The 22,658-nt window shown below is 39.7% G+C and overlaps 1 protein-coding gene across 1 annotated transcript in view; it reads left to right on the forward strand.

Moving 5' to 3' along the window:
- fdxr (ferredoxin reductase) overlaps positions 1-22,658 on the forward strand; it is a 69,780-nt gene that overhangs the window by 38,593 nt on the left and 8,529 nt on the right. Inside the window, exons 9-11 of the mRNA XM_028818783.2 lie at positions 1,859-2,058; positions 17,643-17,814; positions 19,056-19,229. Coding sequence (XP_028674616.2) covers positions 1,859-2,058; positions 17,643-17,814; positions 19,056-19,229 — 546 coding nt within the window. The remainder of the gene's footprint in view (positions 1-1,858; positions 2,059-17,642; positions 17,815-19,055; positions 19,230-22,658) is intronic.

A 22,658-nucleotide genomic window follows, 5' to 3' on the forward strand; every position in this document is an offset into this window, starting at 1 on the left:
ATGGCTTTGTAAAACTGAGTTTTTACATAAAAGGATATTTCATTCTGAAGGATAAAGAGATAAAGACATTTCTGGAGCCCAAGTGTTGTGTTCTAGTTCCATGTACATTGATTCAGGTGTAGTATACAGTAGATTCAGAAAGTATTCAGACCTCTTCAATTTCTGCACACTTCATTGTATTGTGGATTTAATTTTAAATGCGATTGATTCTTGCCAAATCTACAGTCAATAACCCATAACGACAAAGTGAATACATGTTTTAGGAAAGATTTGCAAATTTAAAAAAACTGAAATTTCTCATATTTATAGGATTATTCAGGTCTTTGTAGAAGCCCCTTTGTTAGCAATTACAGCTTTGAGTCGTCTTGTGCAAGTCTGTGCAAGCTTTCTACACCTGGATTTAACATTCTTCTTGACAGATTGTCTAATGCCCCATTAGACTGGATGGGTAATACCTGTAAACTGCCATCTTCATGTCTCTTCTTGGGTGTTTTAAATGATTTTAAGTTTCTGCTTTTGCTGCGCGTCTGAAAGTCGCATCAGCGTTGTTTCGGCTGTGTGCTTCGGGACATTTTTGTGCTTAAAGGTGAACCGCTGCAACAGTCTGAGGTCGTGTGCACTGTCGGGGTAGGTTTCCTTCAAGGACTTCTCTGATTTGGCTGCATTCATGCTACTCTCAATTTTGACTGGTCCCTCTGGTCCTGTTGCTGAAAAGCACCTCTGTAACATGATGCTGCCATCACCGTGCTTCACTGTAGGCATGGTATTCGGTAGGTGTTGAGCTGTAACTGATCTTCACAAGACAAAATGCTTGACATTCTGCCCAGAGAGTTCAGTTTTTGTTTCATCAGACCAGAGAATCTTTTTCCTCATGCTCTCTTGGTCCTGTATAGGCTGTTTGGTAAAGTCCAAGTAGGCTGTTGTATACTTTTTACTCAAGAGTGGCATCTGTCTTGCCTTTCTACCTGTAAAAAGTCGATTTGATAGGAGTGCTGATGAGATGGTCAGACTTTTGAAACTCTTACTGTGGCCATTGGATATTTGTTCACCACCCTGACCAATTTCCTTTATGCTTGGTTACTCAGCTTGGCAATACAGCCAACTCTAGGAAGAGTCCTGGTGGTTCCAAACTTCTCCCATTTCACAATTATTCAGTCCACTTTGAACACTCAAAGCTTTAGAAACGGGTTTTTCCCCTTACCCTGACCTGTGCCTCACCACCGTTTGATTGGATTGGTCTATGGAGAGTTCCTTGGACTTAATGGTTTAGTTTTTGTTCTAACATAGAGTATAAATTGTAGAACTGTAAATACACAAGTACGTGTTGGCCTCTCTATATAATCAATTCCGTTTGCTACAGGTGGACTCCAAAGAAGTTCCAAACACTTCTTAAAAGAATTAAAGCAAACAGGAGGCACCTACCCAAAATTGAGAGGTGTCTGAACTGTTACATAAATGACAGATTGCTGTTTTTGATTTTTAATAACTTTGCAAACCTTTCTGAAAACATGCTTTTTACTTTACGATTATAGATTATTGAGTAAAGATTGATGGCCCAAACTGGCAAATTTATTCATTTAAAATTAAATTTACAATGCAGTAAAGTGTGCAGAAAGTGAGGGGGTCTGAATACACTACAATTACTGAATGTACTTCTGCTGGTATCAGTGGCATATCAGGTTTCAGAATGGACAAAGAGTATGGATTTAAATTGTTTCTTTTATTAAAACTTTACATTTGGTTTAATGTTTGTTTTGTGCTTTGTTATATGATTCTCGCCCATATTCCTGTAGAATATTATAATGAAATTTTGCTCATAAACATAATGATTTCGAGGCTGGGTTTGTTTGGACTCTAGATATAGCTCGTCCCAGAAAGCGCTTAACAGAGCTCCTGATGAAAGTAGCAATGGAGGAACCATCTGGCAGAGACGCAGAACGCTGGGCAGCAGCGTCACGAGAGTGGAGCCTCCGATTTCTGCGAAGCCCCATCAAAATCCTTCCCACAGCTGATGGGAAGAAAGTTGCTGGAATTCGATTTGCGGTCACCACACTGGAGGTAGATCAACTTCTTTATTTATCCGTGGTCTGATATTTTAGATAAGTGACTTAAGTTATTTGTGCATGGTGGAGTGACCTACTGAGGGTCCCACACTGACAGTTGTTTGGGGTCTTTTGCTTTATTCAGTAGGTCAGAATGCTTGCATTTCTTTATACTTAATGGCTAAAAATGCACAATAAAACAAAAAAAAACAAAACTTTTTTTCACAGTAATAGTTTGCAGATGTAATGCTGTGCATTTACAGATGTAACACAGCCATGTTTTTTGTAGTGCAAATGCTGATATTTTAATCTATAGTGTGATGGCAAGGGTAGCATTTTGTTTTTATTCTAATTCTACTGAATCAGAGTGTTTCCCAGGCAAAGTCTGAAGTGTTTTATCTATAACTTTCTATTGTGTTTGAGATCTTTCACTTTAGCAAGAGAGATTTGAATAGACGTTTGATGCTGCATTTCTTTAATCTTTTAATTTACAAAAGCTGTATGGATTATGCATCTTAAAGAGAACTAAGCTGTGTTTTTGTATTCGGTGGTTTTGTGTGCGCTACCTCCAACAATGTCTTCTGTGTTTCATTTTAGGTTTTGCATTCTTAGCATGTGTTTAGGGTAGCCCAGTGGTGCAGCGATTAGTGCTGCTGCCTGGGCACTGTCTGGGTGGCATTTTCATTGTCCCATGTATATGTGGGGGGTTTCTCTCGCATCCCATTTATATGCATGTTAGGCTAATTGGTAATTCTAACTTGTCCCAACAGTGAATAAGCCCTGTGATAGACTTGCAGTGTGGTATTTAGTGATGTCAAGTAGATCACTGGCCCCCTGGAAAAGCTGTTCAGAAAATGGCTGATTAGATACTGATTTTACTGGAGAGACACCTTTTTTTGGTTAACACAATGTTATAAATAACGACTCTTTAAGGTGCTGTTTAAAATATGACCAAAACTAATTGTTTGAACTTTATTAGCTGTGGCCTTTGAAACAGTCCTGCTTTTTGTAGTAAACATCTCTATTATAAAAAAAACAAAAATTGTGGGAGAGAGACTTCTGTTTCCAAACCAGACTTGGAGGTTGCTACAGTAACAAAAAAAGATAGTAAAGATCACATTAGCACAAACAAAATGAAATTATTACTCGAAAAAAGGGAAAAAAATCATCACGGACCAGGTGTAATTGGGGGAAAAAAAACAGCAGGACAAAGTGAGGTCAGAAATAAAAGATAGAGTATGAAACAAAGTAAAATATCATAAAGAGGTTAAAAAACAAGGGGGCCAAACACATGCAGAGCAGGTTAGAGATAATGAAAACAGTGGAATTCAAAAGACTCAAAAACGTAGGCGCAAAAAACATGCAGAGCAAGATACAGAATATGAAAGCAGAAAAAATTGAAAGTGTCAAAAAGTAAACATTGCATTAGCGCAAACAGAAGTTATTACTCGGAGAAATAATGAAAAGGTGAATAGAGATCGAATATATGGACATAGGTGATAAGTCTGAAGTATGTAAATATTGTAAGGCTTTGAAGTTTTAGTCTGAGAATTTCAAAAACGAGGTTTACTGCACATGCATTTATTGGTTACTTTGCAAAAACAATTAACTGCTGCTGATGATGATCACTTTGTCTGTGCTGAAATTCCAAACCGAGAAACCTATCCTGAATTATGGTACAAAGTCATTAAAAACATGTCTCACTGACCTCCATGAAAAAGATTCAGCACATTGGGACTCGAAAGATTCCACATATTGTTTTTAAAGAAGTTCTGAAATAAAAGTGAAACTAATGAGATTCAAAGAGAAAAAAAATCTTAAAAGTGTGTATCCGGAAAACTAAACATGGGGGTTGGTGAGCGAAGTGAACAGGGGGCAAAGCCCACTAGTTTTCAATTTATAACTTCTTTAAAAGTGACAAGAAGTGTATGCAAAATTAAACAATGTTTACAGTACAAAATTGCTTTGAGGTGATTTCCCTAATAGATATATTTCTGTCTGTGTGATAAGCAATGTATTGTGTAGGACAATTGTCATGATACTGAAATTCCAAACTTCAATACAATACTTTGAGAACTATTGATATTCAATACCATTTTCAATACCCCGGATTGGAACGGTGTGGGGATTGGGGTAGTGAGTAGAATGAAGGACACGTGTTTTTTATGATTTAAAAAAAAAAAAAAAAGACACAATTCTTTATAAAATTGTATAAATGTGTATATATAATATATAGTGTGTGTGTGTGTGCATATTTATGTTGGGTTTGCAGTTGCTCATGTGCATTTAACAAATACACTTTGGTGCAAAGTGGTTCACGGCTCTCCTATATACTTTCTTTTTGATAAGACCAGTGAGTGCTGTTTTAGCAGCAAATGCAAGAAAGTCTTGATTCTTAATCTATTTTATCTGTTGCTCAATTTCAAAAAAGCCAAATTAATCCACTGTGATTCAGTGTTGTATAGCAATAAAATGGGAAACATTCAAAGGTGGGCGACTACTTTTTATAGGTACTATTTGTAATAAGATGGGATCATCTTGGGAGGGTCCCATGCTAGATGAAAATAGTAACTGACCTGGTGGGTTTTGTCCTTTACTGTGAGTCATGCTTGGCTTAAGTAGTGGACTACTGCACACATCATGGTGTCTCACGTGGCAGTTGTTCATTCTCCTTCGTTTTAGACTTTGTGATTGAATTACCTTATTTTCTGGTTTGCTTGCTGTCCCTTTTGTTTAAATTCCTTCTTATTTGTTGACATGTTGTACTTTTCATACTTGTTGTTTCTAATTTGTTCTTTTCATTTTTTGCATTTCAGTTTTTTGTGTTTTTGTTTTTGTATTTTTCAAATTGCCTTTGTGTTTGATTTGGCTTCTGCTTTTTCTACAGCTGCTGTAAAGGACCAGACAATCCTCTGGCTGCCTTTTTCCATTTGTTTTTGAACACGGCAAGTTGGCGCCATTGCAGAAAACATGTTAGGTTTATAACCCTCTGCAGTTCCCTCCCCCAATTCAACACTGCATGACAGATGGCTTTAGAATGCCTTTGGTGCATCGTTTGCAGACAGTAAGCACTTCGAAGAGATCTTAACAAGAAGGTCTTGGCTTTCGGCATCTTCAGGTAGTTAGTGGTAGTGAGTGAATGGACTGCTTTAAGCGTTTTTGCCCAGTTTTGTTAGCTCATATAAAAAAATCTATACAATGTGGAAGACTGGGGGCACTATAGAGCTACCCACAAAACCCAGTAAACAAAGAACATGAGGTTAGTATTGAAAATTTTATTTTTGTTGATTTAAATGAGACTAGGAAGAGTACAGATAAGGAAAAAAAAAAAAAATACAGAATAATCCAAACCCTAATCCTGCTCCCTCCTGGGCCTGCCTCCAGAGGACTGCCTGCCCACTAAAAAGGTTTCACAGATGCACTCCTTTCGATAGCCCACCCCCTGTTTTTCTCGTTCTTTGGATTCTTAGTCAGGTGCTGCTTCTTAACAGCATAGCCCCTCACAATCAGCTTTAATTACTGTGTCCCAAATCCAGGGGATTGGAGGGCGGTAAGTGTGAAAATTCCATATATTTATCTCAACATTTTCAGAAATCCCTGTTTCAACACCGGGGTCTTGGGGGGAGCCAGAGCTCATCCCAGCAACAGCAGGCGCAAGATATCAACCAACCCACAAACCATGTATAGGACATCAGCAGTGTCTCCCTAAGTAGTCGGGGGGGGGGGGGGGGGGGGAGAGATTCTCGTTACTGTTCCACTATTAGCTGAATAGTGAAATGTCACACTGGTAATACAGTATAGCAGGTTTAGTGGATTTCTGAATGTTATATGAATGTAAAACACAGAAATTAAGGATGTGATTCCAATAGTTCAGTAAAAATTCCTGCAAGTTTTGTAAATAAGTGCTAATGTAAAGAAGTCCATAAAAATGAATCCACATTTTCATTTGAACCACCACAAACTAGACACAACATCCCAGCATACTGCAATCCCCTCCTAATCTGACTGCCACAGAAGACCTAAAATTCCTATAATTTATATATATATATATATATATATAGAGAGAGATAGATAGATAGAGAGATATATATATATATAGATATATATATATATATATATAATATGATAGATATACACAAATTTACAGACTATATACAAGACAGTGAATTTACAGCAGATGTGTAAAAAATATAAAGTGAGAGCCACTACCAATTTGCACTTTGGATAAATAAAGATTTAACTATCCTGTAGTACCTTTTGGTATTATCTATACAGTATATCTGTCTTTCTATCATTAATACAGAGAGGCACAATATAATGGTATACTAGCACAGCAAAACATCCGTTTAGTAAAATTGATGCAATGGTAGGTCAGTCTGTTTCACTGACATCATGCATTTAGAAACCTGTGTACACAGCCATGTGTGTGTGTCTCTTTCTCTACCTCTGTATCTTATTGCCTTTGCTTATCAAACATTCCAGCCCTCTGGTGGACATGGGACATAATTATGCCCAGGCATGAGCGGATAGTGGATGTTTTGTCATTTTTGTGTATGTGTATATAGATATATATACACACAGAATATTTAGAGATAACCTTCAGTATTGTCACTCTATCCATATATAGTGCCTTTCAGTTTTATCTGTCTGTCATTTATATAGTATATTTCAGAATTATCTATCTTACTATGTCAAAATTAAGGTGTATATGGAAGAAAGTCTAACTTTAGGACTAGCAGACCATTCTCCGGGTTCCTAATTTGTAATTTTGCAGGAGGCAACCTTTGTTTTCTGTATAATTTATTGCAAAAGGAAATGATGTATTATACCATTAAAATGTCACTAACAATAGCTGCCTTTCCTGATCTCACTATGACAAATACAGCCACAGACACCAAGATGGTAAACATACACTGTTTAAAAGTGGACTACAAAGCACTGCAGATGTTCCAAGCACCCTTCTCCCTGACTTGCTGTTCTAACCAAGCAGTCCATATAGCAGAAGTGTGTCACTTACTGTTGAAATACTGGATATAAATAAAACAAAATTTACTGTTAAGAAATAGTATTGCCTAATATTACATATACAGTAAGAAATACAAGATATGAAGAAAATACAACATTCTAAATTGTCGTTTTCTGTCATATTTCAGGCATAAATGTTGTTTTTGTAATTAAGATTTTAAAGGTGATGAAATAGAAACAGAAGATCAGAATGAAATGAAAATGCTAAAAAGAGCAAAAATGGGCTGATAATTTCAGTGCATCAACGTTGACCTGAACCTACCTTTTATATAATATTTAAATATATTTACTAGCTCTGCATGAATATAACGGGTATTAAAATGGCCCCAAATGAAGTGCTGAACCTGTCTGCTCATAACTTTGAGTTTGATTAAGTGGCTTTGTAAGTGGAAGTATGTATAATGCAAAGTGGCCCACTACGACATCATCTTGAGACCTGCTAAACTGACAAAAGCCAATTTCTGTATTTTCTATCAGCTGTGCATTTGACATTGGCCTCTGGACTCCACTTTGGTTGTTTGTAAAGTAAATGGCGTCTTTTGGCCATGTTGCAATTACACTGGTGACGTTTATGCCAAAAGCTCTCTTGAGAGATCATTCAGATGGTTCTAATTCCAAATTTGAATGTTTTCCAGTGATTTGCCATGAGTATATTTCCCTGTGGATCAGTTACACACATGGAAGTGTATCCTAGTACTAGAATAACTTATTATTTAACAAGATCTGGCCTTTGAGTGGAAATGCCCCCATCATGCAGTCATTTCTTTTAAGTGTTGTTGAGCACTCATTTTGTGATAGCCTTGTATCTGTAATCAATTCTGAAGCTTTAACTGCAGTATTGGGAGTAATAAATAACACTAAGCTCTATATCACACTACTTGCATGAAAACACTTTTTTCCCCCTCAACAGAAGGGATTTTTCCTGATTTGTGTCCATTGCTTTCGGGCACTGGTTCTTGCTTCCCCGTGACAGATGGTATAAAGGAAGGAATTCAGGTTAATAAAGTGGTATGTGTTTTTATTACTGTCTAACCATCATATTTTAAAATGTTTAAAATCGGATATTAGACATGAACTCTCCTGCATGTTTAAAGTATAGGAAGCTTCTATAGCTAGTTGTTGCTCGGGCACATTTGTAACACTGCTCTATCACATAAGAACCTTTATGTACAGCAGTAGGAATAAAAGGCTTTGCATTGATCCATATTTATCTGACTGCATAGCTAGCCTGGGGGAATGCAGGTGGCTAAAATGAAAGGGCATGAACTGGGCACAGCTGAACTGGAATTGGTGGCTGAATCTGCCTGACCAAGAGGTGTGTGAAGGAAAACAGGACAGCTGGAAATTAAGGGCCGAGTTAAATGCAAATTATTTACTTTCCTGAGGAGAAGCCATTTCTACCCTATGCAGATGCCATACTACATCAAGTTTTGGTTTTCATTTTTTCCAAGCTCTTATAGAAGGAACTATTATTAGCCAAACTTTTCTTGACCAAAACTCTAAACTATCATTTTATATGCTCTTCATGGTCAAGTGGCTATGGCCCATGTAGGGCAGATGGTTTATGGTCTAAGCCTGTGCTTCCCAAACCCTTGTCTTTGGGATCCTCTGTTGCTGCAGGTTTTTGTTCCAGACAGCTTTCTTTTTAAAATGTACTCTTGGCTTATTTAAGCCAGCTGTTTAGGTGAAGACTGTGTTTTGGGGTCAATGTTGGAGTTGCAAAATGTTTTTTTTTTTTTTTTTTTTTTAACTGCACCAAACATTTTAATCATCATCCAGATTTTCATTCTGCATTTCCAGTTGGTCTAGTTATGTGATCCCTTATTGACTAATGAGCACTTTAGAGGGCCTGACACTGAAGTCAGTTGTGTCTACTCTGCTTGTTCTCAATTGTTGTCATTATTAGAATACAAATAAGGCCGCAAACTACACAGAAAAGGGGAAAATAAGTCAAAGTTAGGTATTAAAAGGTAAAGCAAACATATAACATTTCTAATTGTTTTAAAAATGTAAAAATCATCCTGCGCATTTTTTTATTTATTTTTTTTATGACATCAATTAGTGGTAAAATGGCTGAGACTGAGAAACTGCATAACACAAAAACCTGCAGCCATGTGGGGAATCCAGAACTGAGCTTGAGAATCACTGCGGTTAGTCAATAATTAAATTGCCTAGAATATTTGTTTTGTTACTAGAATACAATTTGCAAAAGGCTACACTGATATGGTGTGTGCATCATAGGAACAGGTTTAATCTTTTTAATCAAATTAGCCTTGTGGCTCACCCAAGGCTATGGAATTACAAAACTACATTTCAGGGGCAAAGATTTTGTTTTAATGGCATTATATGGCATTACTCAACCACTAAAGGAAGAACACATTCAAAAGAGAATCTGAGAGCATCAATCCAAAGTGGCAGACCTCCTTAGAGTCCAACTTTAGACTAAACTAAGTCCTCTGGGTCAGACGAAATATCCATAATCTGTGCACATGATTCATTATTCTACAGCTATATATAGTAAATAAGTTAAAATAGAGATGCTATTAGTTTATACAGATTAGCACAAAGTTATTTCTATCCTGTTCCTCATTTTGCTAGAAATAGTTTTTCTGCATAAAACTATTTTAAATAAAATTTTAATTGATGGTAAAACTGGGACTTTAAGGTGGATGTACTGTTAGCCTAGAACTAATAGACTCCAGCACCATGTCTTATTATTATTATCTGGCTTAGTGTGTTTTATTCAAGGTGACCTACAACATTGAAAGTACAATGTGTTGCTTTTCTTTTTCCAGTTGGGAGCAGAGACGGGTCATGTGACTTGCTTGTGGTCAGTGTCCATAGCAGGATTTGACCCCATAACCTCTGTGTTTGTAGTCCATGACCCTTGACCACTGTGCCACACTACCTGCCAACTTGATAGATTGCTGCACAACTACACAGGAAGTCAAACACCTAAGACGTCCAATTTCAGATGGGCATTCCTTCTAGCTAACAATTAAGATGGCAGCTTTGATCCTGGAGGCTTTGTAGACTGTGTTAAATTTCATGAAGGTTTAGGGGTTTTACATTTTAAAAGGTGGTACATGTGAACCCAGTTAACTCCAGCATGGCGTCATAACTTATTAATGGGGACGACTGTAGTAATGAATGTGCTGTTCTAATTAGAATGAAAGATGCAACACAGTCCATGTTGTAAAATGCTGATTTGTACAGTGCATCCAGAAAGTATTCACAGCGCATCACTTTTTCCACATTTTGTTATGTTACAGCCTTATTCCAAAATGGATTAAATTAATTTTTTTCCTCAGAATTCTACACACAACACCCCATAATGACAACGTGAAAAAAGTTTACTTGAGATTTTTGCAAATTTATTAAAAAAAAAAAAAATTGAGAAAGCAAATGTACATAAGTATTCACAGCTTTTGCCATGAAGCTCAAAGTTGAGCTCAGGTGCATCCTGTTTCCCCTGATCATCCTTGAGATGTTTCTGCAGCTTAATTGGAGTCCACCTGTGGTATATTCAGTTGATTGGACATGATTTGGAAAGGCACACAACTGTCTATATAAGGTCCCACAGTTGACAGTTCATGTCAGAGCACAAACCAAGCATGAAGTCAAAGGAATTGTCTGTAGAAAAATTGCAGTGGCCTCCATCAACTAAGTGGAAGAAGTTCGAAACCACCAGGACTCTTCCTAGAGCTGGCCGGCCATCTAAACTGAGCAATCGGGGGAGAAGGGCCTTAGTCAGGGAGGTGACCAAGAACCCAGTGGTTACTCTGTCAGAGGTCCTCTGTGGAGAGAGGAGAACCTTCCAGAAGGACAGCCATCTCTGCAGCAATCCACCAATCAAGCCTGTATGGTAGAGTGGCCAGACGGTAGCCACTCCTTAGTAAAAGGCACATGGCAGCCCGCCTGGAGTTTGCCAAAAGGCACCTGAAGGACTCTCAGACCATGAAAAAGAAAACTCTCTGTTCTGATGAGACAAAGATTGAACTCTTTGGTGTGAATGCCAGGTGTCACGTTTGGAGGAAACCAGGCACCACTCATCACCAGGCCAATACCATCCCTACAGTGAAGCATGGTGGTGGCAGCATCATGCTGTGAGGGTGTTTTTCAGTGGCAGGGACTGGGAGACTAGTCAGGATAAAGTGAAAGATGGCTGCAGCAATGTACAGACACATCCTGGATGAAAACCTGCTCCAGAGCGCTCTTGACCTCAGACTGGGGCGATGGTTCATCTTTCAGCAGGACAACGACCCTAAGCACACAGCCAAGATATCAAAGGAGTGGCTTCAGGACAACTCTGTGAATGTCCTTGAGTGGCCCAGCCAGAGCCCAGACTTGAATCTGATTAACATCTCTGGAGAGATCTTAAAATGGCTGTGCACCAACGCTTCTCATCCAACCTGATGGAGCTTGAGGGGTGCTGCAAAGAGGAATGGGTGAAACTGGCCAAGGATAGGTGTGCCAAGCTTGTGGCATCATATTCAAAAAGACTTGAGGCTGTAATTGCTGCCAAAGGTGCGTCGACAAAGTATTGAGCAAAGGCTGTGAATACTTATGGACATGGGATTTCTCAGTTTTTTTATTTTTAATAAATTTGCAAAAACCTCAAACTTTTTTCACGTTGTCATTATGGGGTGTTGTGTGTAGAATTCTGAGGAAAAAAATGAATTGAATCCATTTTAGAATAAGGCTGTAACATAACAAAATGTGGAAAAAGTGATGCGCTGTGAATACTTTCCAGATGCACTGTATATTCCTATTGGGCTGATACATTCATCCAGGGTATCATACAATTTCAGGATATGTTAGTCGCTTGATTTATTTATTTATTTTATTTATTTTTTAACTGCTGCAGCACAAAAAAATTGACTAGCCCAGGGTCACACAGTGAGTCACACGTGAGAAATTAACCTGGGTTTAAATTCCAAAGCCTAAGTCACCTCACAACACTGTTTGCCTAGCAAAATTCAGTTTAATCTGCATTAGAAAATGAATGATGGCATAACAATGAAAGATAATCTTTGCCTTGAGAGGTATCTATAAAACAAATTGGAATTAGAACTGGGTCCAGTGTTATTTTCTGATATGGTGTGTAGCCATCATTTGGATGTGTTAAGACCAGATGAAGTAAAATAAAAGTTGGTTGTGCAGTAAGATGTGTCCAGATGTTAATGGGGCTGTAATGTGGGCCTGCCTGGTTGAGGTTAACACTGATAAATCAACTTGTGGCTTTGATCATTTACTCCATTCTGTTTCACCTTCATACATTAAGCTTGCAGAATCATCAGGAATTTTGCTCCTCAACCTAAATGTTACAGCTGGCAGAAGCTAGAATCCCACTCAAGTATAAACCTTTTATGTCTAGTAATCTTAATTGGGGGAGATGAGTTCTTGTATGATGGTAACACCCAGTTGAACCAGTTTGTTTCATTGAAGGGCTGTCGTAGACAACACTAAACCGTGTGACGCTTGCTTGTGTGGATTCTATTCAGAAGCTCTGTCTGCACTGGCTTAATGACCATTTCCTTCAAAAGAATTTTGTTTCACTATGATTTATAGTAATCCGGAATTGATTGTGTTGCAAACATTGTTTCTTTCTGAATGCTGAGATTTTTTAATGTGCTCTTTCTCTTCGACCATAAGTGCTTTAGTAAATTAAGAGGCTTAAAATCGTGGAGCCATTGCTTTATGTTAATGGTTTCTGCTTCATCGTCCGGCCTATAGATCAGTATCTGAAGATATAACCTGTCGGGGTTCAAGAGAATGCACAAGTCTCAAAGATGTTAAAGAAGACCAAGTCCACATGAAGGCTATCCTCCAAGTGAAGACTGACTATGTTGAGGCCACCACATCATTTCAGCAAGCCAGTGTGTCTGGACTCCATTGCCACAAGTTTGAGACTTCGGTTGGAAAACTCCGGCTTTTAAATAACCTCTGCAAGGTACAAGAATCAAAGATAATCTTTGTCTTGAGAGATATCTAGAAAGCAAGTTGGAATTGGATATCAGGTCGTATGTCACTTGCTAATATGGTGCATAGGCATCACTTGGACCGTTTAGCAACAGGTGCCGTAAAAGACTGTTGTAATTTTAGTGGCAAGGCATGTCCAGATGTTAGTAGCTGTAATGTGGGTCTAATAAAGGAAACATAGAAATAACTTTGTGCTGGTAACTCAGGTTGGCTAAATACAAGGTAAATTATCTATGGGATGTTTGGTTTCACCTTCCTACCTTTTATAGCTTTCAGAATCGCATCATGTTTTGTCCTCCTACAGTCGCACTCAAATAAACCTTTTGTGTTTGGCAGACTTGGATAAAATGACAATTTCTTGTGCTAATCTTAAAATGAAGATTTTCACTTTAACGTGCAAGGTCAGCTGCTACTGGCCTGTTTCGAACAATGCAGTGGGAAAGCCATGGAACAAATGAATGTGATGAGTGCTGGTCTCCACTGCGATGAGATCCCTGCAGAAAAAAAAAACCACCTGGGCAGTGCAGTTAGAATAAAAACTGTGAATGCAAGAGTGCTATTCTAATATGAAATGAATTTACAATGATGCTTGACTGCTGCTTGAAGGGAAGGCTGCTCCAGCAGTGACAGACATCCCCCTCAATACTCTCAAGATTCTTTATTTCAGTCGTTTGGACTGAACAGCACATAGGCCACATGCCCACATAGCTGAGCCAAATTGTCCAGGGGGGATGCACTGTCACTTGAGTCAGATTAACCCTAAAAAAAAAAACATGAAGCCGTACTGGCACCCACCGTATCTGGAATACTCAATTATATAAGCCATGGCTTAAACTTCATCTCCTTCCTTATGACTTCCTCTGCTTTGCTTTCCAGTATAGGATTGGGGCAGCAGTTCTCCTTACAAGCCTTTCCTATGACACCTGTTTCTTAAAATTTTAAAAGGGTTTCAAATCTTTTCCATTTTTCTTCTCTTTATCATTTTTCCATTTTTTCCCTTTTATTTAGTTTCTTTCAGCTTCAACAGATCGTCGGACCGGTACACAAGAGCTGGCATTGTGTTGACTTTCTCCTGGCTTGTCATCCGCTATCATTTTGATCAAAGTCTTCTCGTCCTGGGCGAGAGTCCTCATCTACCGAAATCTCATCTTTATACTGTTTTTCTAAACTATCTTGTTTTTCTAAAATACTGTCTGACATTTTGGAAAACCGGAATTCTGGGACAGCATTTTCTTTTTCCAGTCTTTTCAGCCTCTGGTCCAAATTGTAGATATTCCTCTGAACCTCTTCAATAAGAATAACATTGAGCCTCTCCCGCTGATCTGTTATAGCCATGTATGCTACCATTTGTTCAATAAGCTTTATGTTGCTATCTTGAATTGCACTGATGGGCTCTATGGATTTCCTCAGAAATGTAGAGATAGTCTGAAATCCAACGAGAGAAAAGGTGTGAAGTGAACACAATATGAAGAATCGTTTTCAAAAAGAAGCAGCTTGGTTTAAGTCAAGGGTAAAAAAAATACTACAACCCTAATGTATGTCCACGTTTTAATAGCCATTTTGGTGGATCGCGTGGTACCACACCGAACCCAAAGGGAATAATGGAGTAGAACGTACTGTTAAGTACATTACAAAAAACGTAGACATGCCTGCATTTCAAACTAGCCTTTGTTTTTTGGATTTGATGTAGAGCTCAGTCTGTGTGTTTATCTGAATGTATTTGGATGAGTATAAAGTCCAGGATTTCCAGAACTCAAAAATAGCTAGCACGTTACATAGCTTCGAGTCTGGGTGTGGGTCACTTTTAACGTGCACTTGCTGAATCTCGTGGATTATGCTTGTAACGAATACAGACCTGTGAAAGCTAGTGCATATTTTAAAGGTAAACGTTTCAAATTAGCAATCCACTCATTCAATAGCCTCGTAGACTTCGTTCGTTTGTGTAACGATACTTGAACCCCGAACCCTAACCCGGTCACTCCCAATACATTCAGCCATCCATCCCAAGACTTTCTGTTTACCTCCTCCTTGTTTTTGTTTACCATCTTACAATAGCATGCGCTAAAGATGACCATAAAGGACAAAATAAATAACAGGCCGACGAATGTCTGCGGGGGCAGGGACTCGGGGAGAGCACTCCACAGCGACAGGGCTCCGTCTCCAGCACTGGGCTCTGTCACGGGGATCTCCGGCTCCAGGTCCTTGGTTTCTACCGCCCCGTAAAAGAAACTAATGAGTGGGCTCAGCTGCTCGTGTAACGTTAGTAGCACAGTTTCACACATGACTTTCATCGTCACTTAGAGAAGACAAGTTTGAAATGAATGCACAGATTGCAGCCAGTGCGTTTATACTCAAAGTGGCGGGGCGGCAAGTGGGCAGGGCTCACCGAGGTGGACTGGCAGCGCCACGGTATCGCGAGAGTCTGTCCGCGCTTTAAGTCTGTTCGAGTATCGCGCGAGTTACTCCTTGAATACCGTTAATTGGACGGCCAGCTGTCATGAGGTGTCAATCACTTCTCGACTCCGTTCAGTTCACGTCTCAGTATTTTAAGGAATGGGGAATGAACATCCGCACATGAAAAATCAAAGATCGGAGTTTCGCCTTCAATCCACACTTTGCGTATTGCCACCCAGGCCAATTAAAATATCAGCTACCTAGAAACGATGTCGCGATGCACTTGTCCTCCATTCGAATCGAAGGATTACCGGAGCTACAGTACCGTCAGGCCGTGTCCTCTTTTCGCGTGGTGCGTCCGGCGAAAAGGTGCACGTTGAATTTTCTCATTTGACTTGTGCAATGTTAACGCGCTTGTGTGACATTCAACAACGAATTTTGCATTTTCTAATATTGAATACCTCCGCTTACCCGGTGACCCTCCCTATAAGTTAAATGTCCCTATCAAAGTTTTAGGTATAAAATTGAATTTTGATTAGAAAAGTGAAGGATTTCAGGCAGGGTGACAGACACTTGAGGCCTTTTAGTACTTGTACCATTGCGCACTTTATGGTCAACTAGACCAGCAGTTCTCAACGTTTAATCCTGTGACTGCAGTTTTTTGATCCAGCCAGTTTCTGTCAGACGTTGTTTCTTTTCATTCATCTCATTGTGCAATTAGCTGACAATTCTATCTACTTTTGCTTTTAGAAAAATGCAGTAGTGTCAGATTTACACTTGCAGGAATTAAGACACGTATGTACAGTATGTATATCGTATCTTTTAAATGCTTAATTTTTTTAATCATTTCTTTGGAGTTTGCTTTCCTAATTGAATCTGAATACAGACAATTCGTGTTGAGCAGAGCTGACACCAGCAGAATTGACTCTAAAAGGAGCATCTACTTCAGTATTATTCATTTATGTGCTTATTAATAAACTAGCTGTGCTACATTAACATCGAAGTAATCAACATAGACCTCTGTGTTAACTTTTGTAGTGCACCCTGCAATTCATATGTTTGTTATGCCATTTGGTATGGGATTTGTAAAAGCAATGTTAATGTTTGTGATGTGCCAGCCATCTGTTGGAATGTATTTTATTATTACCATCTTTTTCAGAATGACAGATGTACCAACTTGACAGATATATACTCAAATACTTTTCCTTTTATTATGGTGGATAATTGCCTAAATAACCAGAACATTAAAAAAAATGCTTTAAAGAAAAAATAAGATTCTTTCCAGTCTAATTCATATACTGTACATTCATGCTCCATTCAGTAAAAATAAAAATAAAAAGTTTGTTTTTTTAACAATCATTTAGAAATTACAGACTGGGAAATAACAACTTGTTTAATTAAGGCAGGAGTCCAGTTAGGAGAAGTGGTTTGGGACAAAAACCTGTAACCACAAGGGGCCCTGAGGGCAGAACGTTGAGAACCACTGAACTAGCCAGTGTTTTCGGTGTTGCCCAGGTGTATTTGTATAAATTGGTAAAGTTAAATAAGTAAATATTGATGTGTTTTATGCCTGATTGGATTCCAGAAACCCCTTGTACTAGGGGTACTAGTCCATCTCAAAGCCCACTTGCACTGGTTAGTTTGAGTTACTAGTTAACTTACCCCGATTATATGTGCTGGTTATGGGAGGAGAGCCCTTGCAGACTACACAGGGAGGATGACTGACTGGGTGCAGGATTTGTCACCGTGATACTCTGTGTATGTGGCAGCAGTGCTAACCACAGTTCAGCCATGCCACCCTAGTAAAAAACATACTGAAGGTGTGAGATTCTAACTGATGATTAGAACTACATTTTTTTGAGAGATTTGTACTTTTGAAACTTCTGGTTGGCATTTACAGCGTTTCCACCTGATGCCAATTCAAGTATTTATGATGACTAATTAATCACTGGGCTCATTTACAAGTAAAAATTTTTATATAGGAAGCTGGAAATTTACAAGATAGCTCAACACTTCAGCTTTGAATTTGCAAGTCAGAGAAAGGAAAAATGGCACAGAGTGAAAAAGTGCAAAAGATTTGTGCCATTTGTAGAGTGTTCCAGTGTGCTGCCTGGACTCGGTGTGGGTGCAGCTTTCTTAACATGTAAAGGTCTTATTCTGTACATATTTATATATTGTTTTTCTTGTTTTGTTTTTTAGGGTTCAGGGGAGAATGCCAAGGCTGTCCTAACTGGACAAGAGGAGGAAGTCTCATGTGGGCTCATTGTGAACAGCATAGGTTACAAGAGTTTGCCCATTGATGATGGCGTGCCATTTGATGAAACCCAAGGAGTGATTCCTAACGACATGGGTCGAGTATGTCAAACGCCTGGTGAGTCCTTATTTGTTATTCCCAATAACATTCTCTTGTCAAGTTGAAATTTGATTCATTAAGGTTGTTCCTTGATGCACAACAGTGCATATATTTCATCTTTGTGTTTCACATTGGTTTCTCGCCCCCCACTTTTCAAGTAATCTACTTTTTTGAGTGTAGTTCAGGGTCAAAGAGAGCTGGCGTCTGTTCTAGAAATATCAGGTACAAGGAAGGAAGGTGCTAATCCGTCATAGGACCAACCCATCTTAATACCCACAGTTGCACTCGTACATGGCCAGTTAAATATGTGAGAGGAAAACTAGAAGTTCCCAGAAAAGAGCCCATGCTGACACAGGGAGTGCATGTGAACTGCTCTGGGCAAGCAAAGACGCAGAGGGAGCCCAAAGAAATGTTGGGGTGCCAGCCAGGTTGCCCCATTCAGTTTAACGTTCGTTCGGAATGAACAAAACATGCACTCTGGGCCACAAAACAGAAAACGGTAAGCAACTTAAAGAATACAGCCTTCTTGGCTCCAACTGATCAGAGGCTTGGTAGAGCAAGTCTTGGTTTTGGAGCTTCATTCTTGGGCAAGTTTGGGTCCAAATGAGACACCTCATTCTGGGGACAACTGGGCTTTATAAGGCTCTAAACAGAAGGGGCAGAGGCAGTTGTCCTCAATGGGTGTCTTCTCAGCACTATGAAAGAGAGAAGAAGCAATAAAATTAGTGACCGCACCCCCTCAAGCCATGGGGTATTGCATACCTCAGACGGTGATCCTTTGACGTGCATGTGTGACACTGCATACAGATAGTTAACTGGCATTCGCTTTGCATCCAGACACTGAATCCGTGAGGCAGTATTGTGAGTAAGTGTACCACCATGCTTTTATTTCTTGTATGTTGGTCCACTGATAGGTTTACATGGAGACGTTACTGTTCATTAGAACCCCAGAAAAAGTTTCTTCTGGTTTTCCTTTACTCAGAAATAGTGGTAGCAATCCATAGAAGGAAAAGCTTTTTATATTCTAGCATTTTTAAATCCAGCTCTCTGAAATAAGATGGATGGGCCACCAGTCCATTGCAGGGCCCCATCTTGCTCACACACTCATGTGTTTTGTTATGAGTTATTATTCACTCTTATGCACTTACCTTTCCTGTAAATATGTGGTCCTACCAAACAATCTCCAGATATTCCGAAAATCAACACCTTGTCACCATCTTTTTGCTTGTGATTGAAAGCTCTAATGTCTGATTCCCCAGGTCTCTACTGCAGCGGTTGGGTGAAGAGAGGTCCCACTGGCGTCATTGCCACAACTATGAATGACAGCTTTGAAACTGCACGTTGTGTACTGGAGGACATTGACTCCCGAGTGCTGGACTGCAGCATGGCCAAACCTGGGCACCATGCTCTGCGTGGGCTACTGGAGAAGCGAGGTAACTAATAGGCCCAGAGAAATGACCTTTCCTTACACAAGGGTCCATTGAATCATTGTAATTGTGTCTCTGTTCTGCTTGACGCTTCAGGCTTTTCAAATTTGTGTTTCTTCACATTCTGTGCATGTTTGTATCACTCCAGAAATCTGTCAAAGATGAGTAGCAGCAAATTTTTAACTTCCATCTTCAAGGAAGTTGCAGTTTCCCACCCCATCTCCCCAAAAGCTGAAAATTTCACTTGCCAAATTTTTTTTGTTGAGGTTTTAGACTGTCACCACCTCAATACCATTGCTCTGCTCGTTGTTGCTGTTCCATACGTGTAATTCAGCAGTCTGAAAATCTCTTGACCTGTTTTCTGACTTAAAATTCAATCGGGTATACTTGCCATGAAATGAAAGTTACATCACTACTGGCCACCGTTGTAGAACAGCGGATTGATTACTCAGAATGATGACTCGAGGATAAATCAGGAGGTGGTCTGACTGATGGTGTACCTCATATATCAACGCAGGTCAGGTGCAGCGCAGTCAGACTAAAAGTTTTTAAAGTCCGCTCTCATACATGTGACGTGGGACCCTGTGTTTTGTCTATATGGCACTCTGTTGGGCTACTGCCCCCTCAAGCAGCAGTTGAAATTTATTGTCAAAGTACTATGAAATTGTTCCACAGACCAGTGACAGGAGTATAATGCTGCAGATCATGAGTGCAACCATCCATCCATCCATTTTCCAACCCACTGAATCCAAACACAGGGTCATGGGGGGTCTGCTGGAGCCAATCCCAGCCAACACAGGGCACAAGGCAGGAACCAATCCTGGGAAGGGTGCCAACCCACCGCAGAACACACACCAAGCACACACTAGGGCCAATTTAGAATCGCCAATCCACGTAACCTGCATGTCTTTGGACTGTGGGAGGAAACCCACGCAGACACGGGGAGAACATGCAAACTCCACGCAGGGAGGACCCGGGAAGCGAACCCAGGTCCCCAGGTCTCCCAACTGCGAGGCAGCAGCGCTACCCACTGTGCCACCGTGCCGCCCATGACTGCAACATCATACATCAAATACCACATGAGCTTCAACTCTCCCTGAATCTCCCAGTATGAGTGCTAAAGAAACTGCAGACGTCTGGTATTGACGTGGTGGAAGAGCCAATCCCAGTCATGGCGGTTAGGCCATACACGGCGCGTTTCAGACTTCAATCAAGTGAAACCCCAGACAAGATGATCTCCACTGAACTAATTCTGGGACTTCAAAACCAACTGCCTGCCCAAGTGATGATTTAGGGGTGCCATATTAGTGGGTAGTGCAGTGGGTAGCGCTGCTGCCCCACAATTAGGAGACCCGGGTTCGCTTCCCAGGTCCTCCCTGCGTGGAGTTTGCATGTCTGCGCGGGTGTCCTCCCACAGTCAAAAGACATGCAGGTTAGGTGCAATGGCAATCCTAAATTGTCCCTCGTGTGTGTCTGTGCCCTGCGGTAGGCTGGCACCCAGCCCGGGTTCTGTTTCCTGCCTTGCGCCCTGTGTTGGCTGGGATTGCCTCCAGCAGACCCCAGTGACCCTGTTTTAGGATATAGCGGGTTGGATAATGGATAGATGGATATTAAAGGGGACAAATACTTATGAGACCAATTATTTTGTGTTTTATATTTGTAATAAATTTGGACCACAGAGTTCTGTTTTCACTGTGATTGTGTTGTATAAAAATAAAATGTGAAAATTTAAAAAGAGGTAATTACTTTTTATAGACACTGCATATGCTAAGAGCAGGTGACATCAAGTAAAGTAACCTCAGTGTTCAATTACACATCATTGCACAACAACAGCCGTGCCAGCTCCCATCACCAGGGTCTTGGCTTATTCATTTGTGGCACTTTGTTGCAGTTATTTTCAGTTGTTTGTTTTATTAGGAGAAGGAGGTTCTGAATTCGGCCTCCTTTTCAGGATATGAAATGCTTTCCCTTTCAGACTCCATGCTGCCAGTTCCCCTGCCAGCCATTACTTGAAATTCTAAACAAAGATTTGGAGGTGGAGGAGCTCAGCAGGATGATAATGAATCGTCAGTTTTATACAAACATACGTACATGAAATGCCTCATGAATGTAACAGTGGTCTTGTAATTTTGGTGTTCTCTCTTAGCGTGTGGTTTGTTCTCATTTAGTGTGGGGCTGGTGGGAAGTAGCATTAGTCGCCTTTTCTGTTCATTTTATTTAATCGTATCGTTCAGGGATCAGCCCAAGACCACCTTTTTAAATTAGCAGAACAGCACGAGTGTATGTTTGTCTGAATGTCCTTCTATCTTCCTAATGAATTGTTTGCTGTATAGTTTGTGATGCACACTTGAGGAAACACTGCCACATGTACTCCGCTTGCAAATGTGAAAGACACGGCCCGCTCACTTGTGTTCTTGGGGTGTTACAACCAAGCAAATTATGAAAGCTGTGTAGCCATGTCACTAAACATGTATTATTTACTAAAGGTTTAATTATGCTAATTGGCAATCTTATTTAGGATCTTTGTTTTTTTAGATATTGTTGGTTTCCATTTGTTATTTAGTTTCTGCTTTTTCTATGCGTTTAAACAAACCTGTGTGTTTATGTGTACTAATTCTGTATTTAATAACTAGGGGGCTCTGCCCCCTACTCGCTTCGCTCACTAACCCCCGTGCAGGTCCTACACACTAGTCGTTTCCCAGATCTGCTGCTTGCGAAGAATCGGGCTGTGCTTTTGGATTAACACGAATATCAAATCTGTCTTTGATATCTCTGTCTTTCAAAACTGTTATTGTTGACAATTCATCGCATGTTGGTTTATTATATATGCGAGCGTGATCTTTTGGATTCATATAGAAATCCAAGAAAACTTCTTTGTGTTTTTCAGATAAATTTCGTGTAAAGTGCGATACTTTTGGACGTATGGATTTGTATCCATTATTGGCTGTAGAATTTCTAATACGTCCGATCGTTTAACTCTTTTGATTCTGTGTTGCATCGCTTCTCCGTGACCATAAATATAAAAGTGACCGAATTGTGTTTTTTTTTTTTTTTAAATTAAACTTGTAGTTGTTCTGTCATATCACCTATGTCCATATATTTGATCTCTTTTTGCTGTTCTGTTATTTCACAGAGTAATAATTTCCATTTGTTTGCGCTAATGTGATCTTTACTATCATTTTCTGAGACTTTCGAATTTTAGTACAGTAATCCCTCACTTATCGCGGGAGATAGGTTCCAAGGCCGACCGCGATAACTGAATTTCCGCGAAGTAGGGACACCATATTTATTTAATTATTCAACGTGTATTTGGACGTTTTTAAACCCTCCCTGTATTGTTTACAATCCACCCTTTACTCTATTAATAACAGGGACAACTGCTAAACATTATGAAATCAGTAGATAAGTTTACACTTACTGTATAACGAAGTACAC

The sequence above is a fragment of the Erpetoichthys calabaricus genome, chromosome 14 (genome assembly GCF_900747795.2).
Source record: "Erpetoichthys calabaricus chromosome 14, fErpCal1.3, whole genome shotgun sequence".
Taxonomy (NCBI): Eukaryota; Metazoa; Chordata; class Cladistia; order Polypteriformes; family Polypteridae; genus Erpetoichthys; species Erpetoichthys calabaricus.